Genomic DNA, 15056 nt, shown 5'->3' on the forward strand with positions numbered 1-15056 from the left:
ACTGCTAGCCTCATCCTGCCTGACCCCCTACCCCCATTGTCGCCATCACTACGTCCCGTCCCCACCCACCCCCTTCACACCAACACAGAAGGGTAGTAGCCGAAGGGTAGATGTGATGAGAGTAGTGGCATAGTGGTGGGGCCAGCATGGCGAACGTGGATGGAAGTGGGGTCAATGGCTTCGGCGGGTGGGCAGGGTAGGATGGAGGGTTAGGGATGGAGGGGGTGGGGTAGTAGTTGATGGCAATAATGGCATGGTGGTTGGGTAGGTGGGGAAGTGTGGTGGGCGGGAACAAAGATGAGGTGGGTGGGTGTGACGATGATAGTGTATCTCTACAACACTAAGTGGTAACACATGCAAGTCTACACGTGTCAACACTATCGTCTTCAAGTAATGAAATGGTAAGAACCAAATATCATATTCCATAGGGATAAGTATCTTAAGTTACAAGATACCGAGTTAAAAGACTAACTTCAGATGACAAATTTGAAGACTTTGATTGGATCAGAGTTAACACAACTAAAAATTAACAGAAAAAAATAGGTAATAAAAGAAAGCAATGGTGTAAGACTCAAGATGAGATGTAAATACTATTTTCAGTAGACTAATGCTGTCAAAATACTACAACATGAGACCATGCTGACAAATTGCCACAACATGCAATTAGTAACAACTATTTTCACCATTTATTCTGAGGGTATTTCTCTCGGATTTCACCATTGCACTGATATTAAAACTTTCACCTATATCTCTATGAGGTATCCAGACCAGTGAAAGTGTCAAATGGTGTCCTCAAAATATTCGGATAAACAAATCTCTTTGTTAAAAAAATCACTCTCTCGACTAGATTCCCATATCATCCAAGTTGACATGTTCTGAATGACTCATCTCTTAGTCCATTCCACTTTAACACTTCAAAGTGATCAACCTGTCGAGAATTAACAATTTAGAAAATACGGATAACAAATCTATTTGTTAGCAACTCTTTCAAGTCTACTTCCCATATCATCCAAATTGACGTGCAATCAATGACTCAACTTAGAGTCCATGACACTTTAACACATTTCAGTGATTAACTCGTCAAGAAATGTTATTGGTTTTATAAAACTTGAAATGAAATAATGAAACATTGTTGGTCTATCTTATTTGATTTACAAACTCACTTTTTCCGTCTTACACCCGAGCTAAGAAATTTAGCTACTCATAACGGAAAGAAAATTGCAAGAAATATAAATTACAGTAAATAAAGACATAAAAAATAAATAATGGAAAGTAAATGACGGAATATAAATAACAGAATATAAAATGCAGAAAGCGTAGTAGATAAATGACGGAAAATAAAGAGCGAAAAACGTAATAAATAAATGAAAACTTAAAAGAAAACTTGGAAGAGACTTTCACCAAAAATTACTTCTATCTCTAGAGAGAGAAACTACTTAAAATAGTGAGATGACTACTTGAGATATTAAAGAAATGATCAAAATACTAACCCCAACATCTCTATTTATACTAAAATAGAGGTGAAGGTAAAATAGACAATTAGCACAAAATTAGAGTTAAAATAGCTAAAAGTACAACTAAAGTAAAAAGTTAAAGGTCTAATTGTACTATGTTTAGACAACTAATTTTCATCCATTTAAAATAAATACAATTGGAAATACAAAAATGTCTTTCAAAAAATCAACTATTGTCATGCCATGTGGCTCTTAACTCTATATCCTTAATAACTCCACTCATAGGTCATGCTGCAACAGTCCAACAACATTAACCATCTTCAATCTATCCTAAATAAGTTCACATTAGCCTACTATAGAGTAAAAATAGATAAATTACTCTAGCTCCATAAACAAAGAAGTGGAAAATAAGGGAATAAAGTGACTTAATGTTGGGGTATAATGGAAAATATCCTATCTAAAAAAGAAGAAAAGAGTGTTTAAACACTAAATAATTAGTGTGTATCACACCCCAAACTAAAACTGTTGCTTGTCCCCAAGCAACCAAAAGACAACTAAAAACGACTCAATTTAAGGAAAATGCATTACATATTTATAAAATTACTCAATGGAACTAATTTATATATAATACACCTCATACATTCATTGTTTTACGTTGCATTTTACACTGAGTATGACGTGGCAACATTAGAAGCCTAAAAACTACGTTTTTTTTTTTTTTTTCTAAACACTTCACAATAGCTTTCTTATATTAAGGTTTAGCTTAAAAGAAAAAAACAAATTTTTTTTAAGAGACATACTATTGAAAAGACCCATCATTCTTTCATCTTCCTTATTAAAGAGATTTTTATTGGTAAGTATGTGTTTCCTTACATTCCTTCTTCCTTTAATATGAATGTGTATATATATGTGTATGTGTATATATATATATATATATACATATATATGATTATAGAAGATGAAAGAAGTCATATAGTGTCAAAAACGTTTAGGATATAGTTGTGTGTTGTCAAGAAGCCATTAGAAGCTAAAACGCTAATATCAAGTTTGTTAGAATATAGTTGTGTGTTGTCAAAAAGTTATTAAAAGCTAAAACACGACCAAATTAAAAGAGAAGGCCGGTAACGAACTACAGTTGTTATGCTAACAATATGATAGTGACGAAGAAGAAGAGTAATCAATCATCGTTTTGCCAACAATATGACAGTGATGAAGAAGAAGAGTAATCAATCGTATTTCATTGTGTTGCTTTTGCTCAACTCTTCAAAATTTTCAACCAAATAAAAATAAAGCAAACTTTAATTCGAGATGGCGCTTCATGTGCTGTAACTTTCCATTCATATTTTTATTATTTTCTCCTTCTACCTAATATAGATCGCAATTTTTCCATCATATTTGAATACTACATTCTGTTACTCTTATTTCATTTCATATTATTTAATATTTGATTTTCACTCTACAACTCATCTCTAGGATTGCTATATGGACATGAATTATAAAGAAAATTCCCTTATAATATATTGATTCTTATTGTATTGTATTGCATAGTTCTTGAATTATGTTTCATTTTAACTTACTTATGTATTTTTTAACAAAATACTTTTATCACTGTAATTTTTTTTTTTACTTTTTCTACTTATATTCTCATAAGGGTAAAATCCAAATTTAATGGGAATCCATCTTTTATATTTATCTTTTTTTCCCTCTCATTTTTATTTTTGGTTAAAATGTTTTCAACACATTAATTGTTGAAACTTCTTTTTTTTTTCTTTTCATTTTTCAGTTATTTTTAAATTATTTCAATACATTAAATTGTTAAAACTTTTCATTTTTTAAATTTAAATAATCATGATATATAAATCATTTTATATAATATAAAATATAAATATCTTATTAAAATAATTAATATGTATGTATGTATATATAAATCATTTTATTTTATTTCTCAACTTATATTAAAAACAACTGACATTTCTCCTTCCACACATACACATACACACATGGTCCAAATCAAATGAGAACCATAATATATGTATATATATATATACACACACACACATACACATACACACATGGTCCAAATCAAATGAGAACCATAAAAAAAGTTATAAACATGTGAGAATCGATTTGAAAAATATTTTTTTACATGATTTGTAACCTTTTTCTCATTCTCATTTGATTATCATCCTCCCTCAAACACACACACATATATAATTGCTAAACAAATTCATTTTTTGTTAATTTAAATATTATATATATATATATGTATGTATAAACTTTTTAATATATATATATATATATATATATATCAATTTATTTTACTTTTTTTTAATTTAAGTTATATCAATCTATTTCTTTCTCTCTCCATAATCTAAAATTTAGTGATGATAAATAATATTATTTATTAATTTACATTTGACTTCGAGCTTATAAAATGCAACCCTTCTCTTCAGGGGCGGAACACGAGACTTATAACTGAGGGGGCCAAAACTAATCTTTTTTAAAATATGTCATGTAAACATGTAGTGTTATATATGGATTTTTAACCAAATTTTGTATATTAAAAAGTAGGGTAAAAGTGACCAAGATAATATTCCAAAGTAAACACTCTTAGAATCATAGCTTACTTGTGTTTTACATACGTAATATATATATAATTTGAAATTTTCATGTCATCCATCATTCCACTACAAAAAAATTGGCTTTATACGATATCACACATTATTTTTTTAGTGATAATTGATATTTTATGACTCTTGATCTTTTATATTGGTTGTTTTGATAGGTGTGAAAAACCCATTTTGAAAAAAACAAAACAAAACTTGTGTTCTCATTTTTAAATACCAAGAGTGAAGGGGATGTGTAATCATTACATTTTTTAATTAACTAAATGACAATTCTATCATTCATTTGGGATGGAGGGAGTACTTGTTTTTGTTATTTTTAGACATCATTTGTCTTATAACAATGAATTATTCTCTATAGTAGTTTATATATATTAATAATCGACTAATATTATTTATAAACTAAGTTTTAATTTACCACATTTTTGTACATATAATAGTTTCCGTGTGATTAGACGTACACTTATTTATTTCTTAATAAAAATAGCTGAAGGTATCATTCTCTTTAAAAAAAAACTCCATCATCAATCAAACAAACAATACATAAATTATCCACACCCCCTCGTTATTATTACTCATTTTATTTATTTTTACAACTTTATTTCTAAACACACACACACATATATATATATATATATATTAAAATTTCAGTAATTAGATTCTATTAACTTTTTCGAATTATTTGAATACTATTTGTTGATGATTCTATTAACAACTAAGAGGTTGTTTACCAAATTTTTTATTAAGTCTTGTATAGATAAATTTGTCTGTCCGGATAAATGAGTATTGTTGTTTACTTTTTTTTTTACCTGAACCAACAGTCTGAATAACATAAATGATCTATTTACCTCCAATATTAATTATTTGAACATCAAAATAAAAAAAATCATAAAGAGGCTGAAGATGGAGTGTCCTCATATGGGAAGGAGACGGTGCTTTAAATAAGGGGTATGAGTGTTATTTTTGTGGCTGAATGGGAACAACACACTATTTCATCTGTGTGATTAAGCTATGTTCTGTGCGAATAAGCCGTTAGTAAACAACCCGAATGGGTTGTGCGAATAAGCTAGATAGACCAGCAAACCTAATTAAGCCGCAAGTAAACAACCCCTAACATATATTTACATAGACAATCATCAGATCATCAACTAAATTACTGATGCTACCGTGCAACGTACAGTTCTCATACTAGTATATATATTTAAAGAAGAAACCAAATATAATGAGGTGTCACCTTCTAAACATTATAAGCCTATCTTTATTTTTTCTTTGATTTTCGATTTCTTTTAAATATTTGACACGTAAAAGACTTTTCTGTCACTGATTCCTATATTTAAAACATAAAATTCATTTCCTAACAAAAAGAACAAAAATGTAATTTATTCATCATATCTATATCTATATTATATTATAAAATATTTGACAAAAACTATTAAAATCCATTCTTTATGCATGAAGTACTATGTATTAATGCATATTACTTAAAATTTAAGATGATAAGTAAATTATGCGTAAATACAACTTATTAAATCTCAATTTTTGAATTAGTATAATTAACTATAGATAAACATAATCAAATACGATATAAACATCTCATTTTGAATATAAAAAATTTAAAATATAATCAGGATAATAATTAAGTGCTAACATAATCATTATCTTTATAAAGATTTTATTGTTAAGCAAAAATTAATTATTTCACTATTTGACCTAAATTAAATTATAACAAATCAATTGAACTAAATAAACCGTACAAAAAAAACGAGAATTTTTAAATAGTTAATTTGATATTAATATCGATATATTTTTTTTAAAATTTTATGATGTATTCAAATTTATTTTTATTCAAAAATAAAAATATTATCTTTCTCAAAATCACACCAACCATATTATATCAACAAAGACAAAAAATAATATAAAATATTAAAATAAAAATGTATTTTATTGTATTACATGAGTATTCTTATCATGAATTGAAATTGGAATTACTCTATTTTAACATCTTTTTGAAACTTTGAATTTCAAATGAATCGGGTTATCGCCCACCCACCCACCCACCCAGCCATAAGGTTTAACCGACACCCACCCTTTTTGTTTATAATCAAATCATCGCTTTCGATTGCGGTAGAGGAGGGATTGCGTTTGCGTATGCGTACTGCTCTTGAGTTTTCTCCTTCTCTATCTCACCGCCTCTATCAATCCATCAGCTATCCTTAAACCCAAGATATTCGATTACTTTCTTCTTTCATTCACTTTAACGTAATACATCATTTGATTTTCTATCCAAACCCTAGTTCATGGACAACTCCAAAGACCAAGGAAGCAAGATCGCCAATAACGAAGAGAACCCTTCCAATAATTCTGAAACTCTTGTTGGTTCTTCGGTTCTTCCTGTTGTTGGTGAGGAAAATGGCAACCCAAACCGGTCTTCTTCGGTTGCCAGAACCCCGTTCACCAATCTCAGTCAGGTCGATGCTGATCTTGCCCTGGCTCGTACACTACAAGACCAGGTATATCTCTTTATTTTAATTACAAACTTCTTTATGCTTCTTCCCTGGGTTAAACTAGGCGGAGGTTGGAGTATGAACTTCAAGGTTCAGAACTCTAATTATAATCAGATTTTGATTTAATTGGAATCATGGTAGTTGAGTGAACCCTAAAAATGTACACTTGAGACCAGGAAAGAACCATAGCTTTTTCATGTGCTGTGCAATCGTGCATATTGTTATGAACCATAAAAATATACACTTTTGTATTAGTTCTCCTGTTGAGAAAATACACAATTTAGAGGAATTAGTGGATAACGGTATTGATTGGTGATAGTTTGTGGGTTTCACTTTTTTGATGGTTCTGTTGAATTCTTAATTCCTTATAAAATTGCAATTGTATCACTAGGAAAGGGCATATATGATGTTGAGAATGAATGGTGATGGGAGTGAACATGAGAGTTGGGAAACTGGAAGTTATGCGCATGATGATGATGATGAATTTGATCATCACAATAGTGAATATGATGGTTCTGATGCCGATGAAGGAGAAGATGCATTTGATGTCCATGGTCATCTTGATCTTGGATCTGGAGAGGAGGATATAGGCAACCAAGGTGTTGATTTGGATCCTGCTTCTTTTCCAAATGACGAGGCCTATGCAAGAGCTTTACAAGATGCTGAAGATCAAGAAATGGCAGCTAGATTTTTGGCCCTCACTGGCATAAATGAAAGTGAGTTCTGGTCATGAATTGCATTTTTTTTGTTATTGTATTATCCGCATGCTTACCTTAATCCTGTTAGATATTGTCTTAGGTTTTTAGTTCTAAACTTAGATGCCTAACAAAGTCATTGCTGACTGCCAGTGGTTACAGAGGAAGATGATGATATTGATGATCATGGTGGTAATTCTCAGGTAATAGTTTTATGCCCTTTGGCTTAGTAGTATGGTTTAGATGTTTATCTACATGCTGTTATCTCTTCATAAATCTAGCCATGAGTAACTCAGGTATCAAACTAATAATTTTAGATTCAATAATATGAATGTACCTTATACATAAAAAGTTGAAGTTAACAAGGGAGATAGGAGTGAGAAGACTTGGTTTGTGGTTGTTTGGAATAATGGAACGAGAATTAAGAACACTCTCAAGATGATCTTTTTAACATTTGATGATTTACAAGAATCCTTAAAACATGAACATACAATTCTTCTTATTTAGTGAAATAATATATCTGCAAAAATAGGTGGTACTTGGTACATTATTGCCATAATGCGTATGGATTTTTTTTGATTTGATCACAATTTAACATGTTACCATATCCTCTATGAGTACTTTGTCATCAGTGCAAAGTCACTTTCTAATAGCTCATATTTTTCTTCTTTCTGCTTTATTGGCATGGCCATCTTCACTGATTGCTCTCTTGTTTACTCTTTTTTTTTCCTCAAGAGAAAATGGGAGAAGCGAGCTGTAAGAGCAACTATTTGAACTTGTAGTTGGTTTAGGTTTATGAATTGCAATTTGAATCAGTTCTTCCCCTTCCTGTTATTTTTGGTTGTACAACGGGGTCCTATTTCTTGTATATTACATCTAGAAATATTTCTTGCAAATCTCTCTAAGGTTACTATGTAGAAAACTTGAGGTATCCTTTGTTTTTATAATCGGTCAAGGTGGTCCAAAACCATTTATGAGGCCATGCCTTTGCTGCTAGGATTGAGGTGCTTCACATGGACAAGGCTCAGTATGAAGCGAGGTGACAGGAGGCCAACAATATCTATTCTCATTCTTATTTAAAAAATGAAACCCCATGAACGTTCTCTTTCTCCCCCTCCTTCGTCTTGCCCCACTCACAATTATGTGGTCTCCTCCCCCCTCACGCTTACAAATAACTACTAGGTTTGTGCAAGATCCTCTTGCATGACGATCAAGGGAAAGAGCTTCAAAAGAGTCTCCTCTCTTACATGATTGTGTATTCTCTTCTTTTTCATCCTTTCTCTCCTCCCTATGCACGTTCAACCCTACTCTGAAAAAACTGACCTTCAAGATCAACAAGCGATGATGAAGTTGGGTGGTGGTGTTGGTAACAGCGTTGAGGAGGAGGAGCATTTGGTGGGTGTGGAGATAGAAGGGAGAAGGGTTGGGTGGTGGTCATTTTTGCACTCTCATTCAACTATAGGTGGTCGAAACTCGAGAGGTATAGGGTATAAGATCAAAAAGTTATAGCAGAGTTGTCCCAAATTTAGTGTATATTACCAAAATCACCTAGGAACAGTTGTTCTAATTTCTGGTTTAGTAATTTTATATTAATTATGGGTTGATTGTTATGAATTTTTGTTTTTATTGTTAAAGTACTAAGGGAAAATGCCTCACCTCACACTTTTGTCTTTCAAAACTTTGGATGTATCATTACGTGTCAAACAACATCTTTTAGAAACTAAACATTGAAATATTATTATAGTGTGTAGTGTACATAAACTTATCTTGCGAGGTAAAGCTGTCTCACTTGAAAACACGAGGAGTTGTTTTTATATTATGTGGAGGTACAAGCCAAATTTAGAAATGACACATGAAGTTTTGTCCAAGTGTTGTGATTATTTTAATTTTTTACTCTTGATGGTAGAAGTTATCAAAATTTAAAATCTACTATGAGAACAGCAACAATTAGAATCCGAAAGCCTCCTCCTATTGAATAAGAATTAGCTTCATTATCATGATTAATCCGTTGTAATGGTATCTTTGCCTCTCATCTTTATTCCTTTTTTCTTACGCATACTATCTCCCTTGTGCTTGACTGATGTTTTGCATTCTGCTGAATGTTGGTCTCATTTTATGGATTTGCTTGGTTACATTGCCGACCCCCTCCCAACTCCTTTTGTCCTTCCATGTTTCATCATCGTCCTATGTCCTAACCTCTAAGAGCATCTCCAGTGCACTCCTTACATTGCTCTTTAACTATTGTAAGGGAGTTAAATATGAAAAAACCTCACTTCTACATTCATTTTCATTATCCCACGCCCTACATGTGAGGTGCTTCCTACAAAAAATCTACATTATTTTATTATATACATATGTACAGGTCATTTATTATTATTTTTTGTTCAAAAAGTAAAAAAAGTTCTATTAGAATAATGTATATTTGTTAATGTAGGGAGTATGATTGGAGTAACAATATATTATTTTGCTCATTAATTTTTATGCATTTCACTCCCTACATTAGCTTAAATGTAAGGAGTAAGATGCTCTTGGCCTCCACACATGTTACCATCGAACAAGACACCAACTTCAGACATAGACCATAACTAGAAGTGCAGGGATCAATTTGGAAATTCCAAAAGATAAGTGTCACTGTAAACATAAGAAAGTCAAAGGTCTGTTTTGAATCTTATAAATTTCAAGGGGTTCTTTACAATTATTTAGAAGATACTTTTGAGGAATTAATTTACAAGTTCCATAAAGTTTGAGAACACTTTGTAAAACCAAACAGTTCAAGGACCACGTTGCAAAAATGGACATCATGTAGTCCCTCTGTGTAATTCTTCGATAGTCATATTAGCAGTAGATTTTCATTTGGCAACATGATACAAGAATGAAATTGCCCACCAATCCTATGTCGGCAACATTACCAAATAACACCAACACACATATTACTTGTCATGCTCCACGAAGTACATCATGGCAAGCCTCATAAAGCACATGCCAGATATCAGACAAGTGTGGATCTTTATAACCAATATGCTTTGTTGCTGCTTCAATTGGCTTTCAAGAATGTATTTCACGATGACATTCTGGTGGAGTTTTATGCAAGAACCTTCTAGTTCATGGAGAGGTTAAAAACATTTCCCTTTTAGATGAGAAGGGGAAGAACAAAATTCATGATGACGAATCACCTAGACCTTCAAGAGGAACCATTAAGGCTACAATCAGTACTACATCCACCTAATGTGGTGTACATCGAAAAACTCAAAGAAATTGAAGTCAAGGGAAATCGAATGCTTCTCACTAGTGAGTTTTTTTTCCGTTCCTGCAATCTCTTGGTACCTGTTGGTGATGATAAATCCACCTTGTTCATGGCTAGAAGGTCAACAGTAATTTGATGTGAAAAATGGTACTCTTCAAATTTCTTCCTATATAAGTCATAACCTGGGTAGTTTGTTTTCTCCAAAGCATGTGCAATCTTGCATGACGTTGCACCCATTTTGGAGATGGTAAGAATGCAACTACACCCCCATCCCTGTAGCGTCCCATTCTCAAACTGGAACACTTGCAACTCGACATCAATTTTGCCAACATCCCAGGTTAGAAGGGATCACGATCGAGCCACCACCTGTAGCGGCAATGATGGAAGCGGTGAGGGTGGTAACGATGGAGGCAGCTGAGGGGGTGGTAGCAGAGGCGGCAGTTTCCCGTGAAGATCGTTAAACCGAAATCAATTTTTCATTGTTGTAGACGTGGAATTGATGGACCAGTTTAAGTCCATCGTGGGCTTGGGCCAAAAAGTAATCCCTAAAATGGGCATGGGCCAGATAAATTTTCCAATGATTGATATCTTGATTTCTAGACTTGGTTACCCTCGACAGTGGAAGCACCATTGATCTGACTTATATGATGGTGGAGGCAGCGGTGACGGCGATGATGGCGGATGCAACAGTGATGTTAGTGTTGATGGCGGGGAGATAATGAAGATGGTGGTGGTGAGGGTTGTGGCAGTGGCTCGGGATGACAATCGAGTAACCCACCCCTTTCCCTCTATGCCTCTTATCTTTTTTTGTGTCTGTTCTCTCTCCTTCCATATTCCTCTATATTTTCTCTCCTCATTTCTTTCTGTTAACAACATGAACAATCTGGATTCTCTTTGAATCTTCTACCTCGGATTTGGCTGTCTTTTCCTTTATCAACTTGTCATAAAACTTGATTAACCTGTCCATCATCTTCGTCACGGTCTCAATATCCTTAAGGATTTGAAATCTTCCTTCAATGATTTCACACCCTTATCTCATGATGCTGCCCTCCAATTCCTTTCCACACAAAACAACAGTTCTCTCCAGATTCAATCTCGCCCTGATACCAATTTGATGTACACAGGAAAAATCAAAGAAATGTAATTCGAAAGAAACCGAATGCTTCTCACTAATCGAATGCTTACAAAGGGGTTATCTGGTTTCGAGAGGCCAGAATCTCTCCACAGGACTTGCACCCAGAAAAGCGTTTACAGAACATAATACCCTGCACGTTCCTCAACCTTCCTATTTATACTAAACCCTAGCATTACCAACTTATACCATTTATGCGTTACCTACTTGTCCCTGTTTACTCAGCTTACTAAAAGGACTTGCTAACCCTCGGGGTATAACATAATGCTAATTTTCTTTTATTTTTTTTAGTTTCTATCTATTATTCATTTTCTTTGTATTTATGCTTTGGAAATTCTACATATTTTTCGCAGGTAATGATGAGAATGATAAGTTATCTTACATATTTTTCATTTTTGTGTATTTTTCTTGGGGGCGGGTGGGATATACTGGGCTTGTTTGGTTTTCACATTGACTTGCAATCATTTAGTGTAAAAATGGTGCATTCCGAGGTGTCAAGTGCGAGAGAAGGGATGTCATAATTGGGGTTCTGAGTAAGACGACTTTTAATTGCATTTATTTTTTCATATTGAAAAAGTATGAACATCCTTCCCTTTTCCAAATACTTTAATGAATACACTTTTTTGGTATAGAAGTACAACATTCTATGTAGTTCTCCCTGGCATGGCAGGTATGTTTTAGTTGACGTTTGGATCACAAAAGAATTTTTGTCTTTCAGGATACATGGGATGATGTTGACCCAGATGAACTATCATATGAGGTATTTTTTTTTTATAAAATCTGTTCTCCGAGATGACTCAAAACTATTAGACATTTTTCAATTGCTTGTTTGCCTTTAGCTTGTGGTCTTCTCTTCAGTCTTGTATGAATTGCTGACACGTGAAGTGTTCTAGGAATTGCTTGCACTGGGTGAAGTAGTTGGGACTGAAAGTCGAGGGCTTTCTGCTGATTCAATTGCTTCTCTGCGTTCAGTTGTATACAAGACCCAAAATAGTCATAATGGAAGCAGTGAAACGTAATGACTAGTCTCTTCAATTCAATCTTTTTTAATCATCTGAATCAGGTGATGTTGATTGACTTGTTCTTATTATTTCTCAGATGTGTTATTTGTCGCCTAGACTATGAGGATGGTGATAACTTGATCTTACTTTCATGCAAACACTCGTACCATTCTGAGTGCATAACCAACTGGCTACAGATAAACAAGGTACATGAAGTCGGTTATTTTTGTTCCTCTCTATGTTCTTTGGATGCTGATAGTATATACTTGTTCAATTAACCAGTTTAACCAAATCTGTAAAAAACTAACCAAAAGCAAACCAGATAAGCCTATCTTATTCGGTTAACCAAAACGTTTTACCAGGAAACCAAATAACTCAAATTCTGTCGGTTGTTCTGTTTCAGTTTCTTTGACACCCCTAATCCTGTGGCAAGGGTTGTTCATAGTAGTTTTTTGAAGTGTATATAAATAAATATTTGAATACGGCCGCAAAAGTCACATGCGTTTCTCACCTTTTGTGAGGCTTGAACCCCCGACTTTTAGGGAGGTTGGGATGTACCGGTAGGGATGCTTTTGTTTCTTTTTTGTGTTATCCTGAAAAGTATTTGGAGAAATTAATAATGAATGATATGGTGAAACTTTTTGTGTTTTTTTGGAGATTAACAATGAATGATATGGTGGCTGCAGGTGTGCCCTGTCTGCAGCACAGAGGTCTCAACATCTGGAAGCGCTAGTTGATGTACATTCGTGGTGTTTTTATGTTGCTGCAGAAGACAAAACGAAACCCTGGTTCCAAAATATCCTTTCAAAGACCATAATATCCCTCATTTGTAACGATTCTTGGTTATGTTGTAGTTGGTTAGCAGCTTTTCTTATGCAAACTTTCTTTGGATCATAATTCTGATTTGTCTCAATGTCTATMGGATCGTGGTGCCAGTTGATGTCTATTTTTGTCGATCGCCTGATGCTATCTGTAGAGTCTAGGTCAAGGATCAACCTGGACTGTTGGTTGCTGATGGTTCCCCATCTTCAGATCTACAGACGGACTGACCGCATCGAGACTGGACCATGATGTCTGCAATCCGGACCTTGTCTGATATCTGTCCTTTGTGAATCAGAATTTGAATCTTGAATTGGATCCTGTGAATATTGATGTTTTCGTGGACCAATTGAAGTTTGGACCGGTTAAAAATTGACTAGATAAAAATTGGTCTTTTAGATTTTTGATAAGAGCCTGGTTCGGGTGAAATGGGAGTTAACCTAAACCGTGAAAACGGGCGTTAATCCTGATGAGCCAGGATTGAACTCTTTGTCACAATTTTCTCTCATGCCTTTCTTCGTTCATGATTCATTATTGGGAACGTGGACACAGGTGGTGTATGGCTGTTATCAGCTCGTATTGTAAGGTGTTGGGTTAAGTCTCTAAAGTTACGAGGCTATTTTACCGAGTTCCTTTATCACCCTAAATTGATCATCTCATGGCTATAGAGAACCAAATCAAATGGTTCTACCATTTTAATATATCCTAGTTGTGTAACCATATGCCTAGCATTTCCTAAGTTGGGTTAAAATTTGTGAGAAACTTCTTGTTGATATTTTACAAATATAATAATTTATTTTATATTTTAATTCAAAATAGAACACTATTTTTTAGATATAAAGTATTTCAAATGTATTAAAATAGTGTTCTATTTTAATTTAAAATAGAACTAATATCTTACGTTTTTATATAACTTGTTTAAAATAGAACACTATTTTTTAGATATAAAGTATTTCAAATGTATTAAAATAGTGTTCTATTTTAATTTAAAATAGAACTAATATCTTACGTTTTTATATAACTTGTTTAAAATAGAACACTATTTTTTATATAAAAACGTAAAATATTGTTTTACATTAATGGTAATGTGTTATTTTAAAGTGTGAAACAACAGTTCAATGTTAACCCCTCCATGTGCTCGCTACATTGTTTTAATTAAGTAGTGGTATATTAGTTCACGATGTGAACTAATAATTCAATGTTAATTCATGTGCTATTTCACAGTGTAAATCAATTCTACAAATGTCTCAACAACTACAAAATAAAACAACACTACAGTGAATTAAATGAACATTTAATGCAATATTGTAGGTTTAGAGTGCGTGTCAAGCCTTAAAAGGAAGACTTGTCCTTTGCTACAGTGAATAGTACAAAATCACTATTTTTGAACAGACATCTTTGCTTAAAGTTGGTGGACAAAGAGTCGACTAATCGGCTTCGTACCGTACTAACTTTTGCAAGGGTATGTGTTTGTCCTTTGTGTGCATAAGGACAAGACAACAACGATCGTGCTAAGCAAGCTTCCTTTGATCGCTGAATGCTGGAATGACCTGAAGGTCTCATCATCATTCGCTGAAGCTAGA

General features: G+C 33.4%; 1 protein-coding gene across 1 annotated transcript; it reads left to right on the forward strand.

Annotated features, from left to right (window-relative positions):
- Nucleotides 1-6183: 6183 nt before the first annotated feature.
- Nucleotides 6184-13608, forward strand: LOC112522513 (E3 ubiquitin ligase BIG BROTHER-related). Its single transcript, XM_025131689.1, has 7 exons — nt 6184-6588; nt 6974-7298; nt 7431-7480; nt 12372-12413; nt 12547-12668; nt 12752-12860; nt 13341-13608. The coding sequence occupies exons 1-7, from the start codon at nt 6376-6378 to the stop codon at nt 13389-13391; spliced, it is 912 nt and encodes a 303-aa protein (XP_024987457.1). The 5' UTR covers nt 6184-6375; the 3' UTR covers nt 13392-13608.
- Nucleotides 13609-15056: the final 1448 nt, after the last annotated feature.

This window comes from Cynara cardunculus (genome assembly GCF_001531365.2).
Source record: "Cynara cardunculus var. scolymus isolate 2C chromosome LG 12, CcrdV1, whole genome shotgun sequence".
In the NCBI taxonomy this organism is placed as follows: domain Eukaryota; kingdom Viridiplantae; phylum Streptophyta; class Magnoliopsida; order Asterales; family Asteraceae; genus Cynara; species Cynara cardunculus.

Excerpts from the sequence above, each read along its gene's own strand:
- LOC112522513 (XM_025131689.1), top strand. The coding sequence starts at position 6,376 with ATGGACAACTCCAAAGACCAAGGAAGCAAGATCGCCAATAACGAAGAG. Across the intron at positions 6,589-6,973 it reads CTCGTACACTACAAGACCAG|GAAAGGGCATATATGATGTT; the intron begins GTATATCTCTTT and ends TTGTATCACTAG. Across the intron at positions 12,414-12,546 it reads CAGATGAACTATCATATGAG|GAATTGCTTGCACTGGGTGA; the intron begins GTATTTTTTTTT and ends GAAGTGTTCTAG.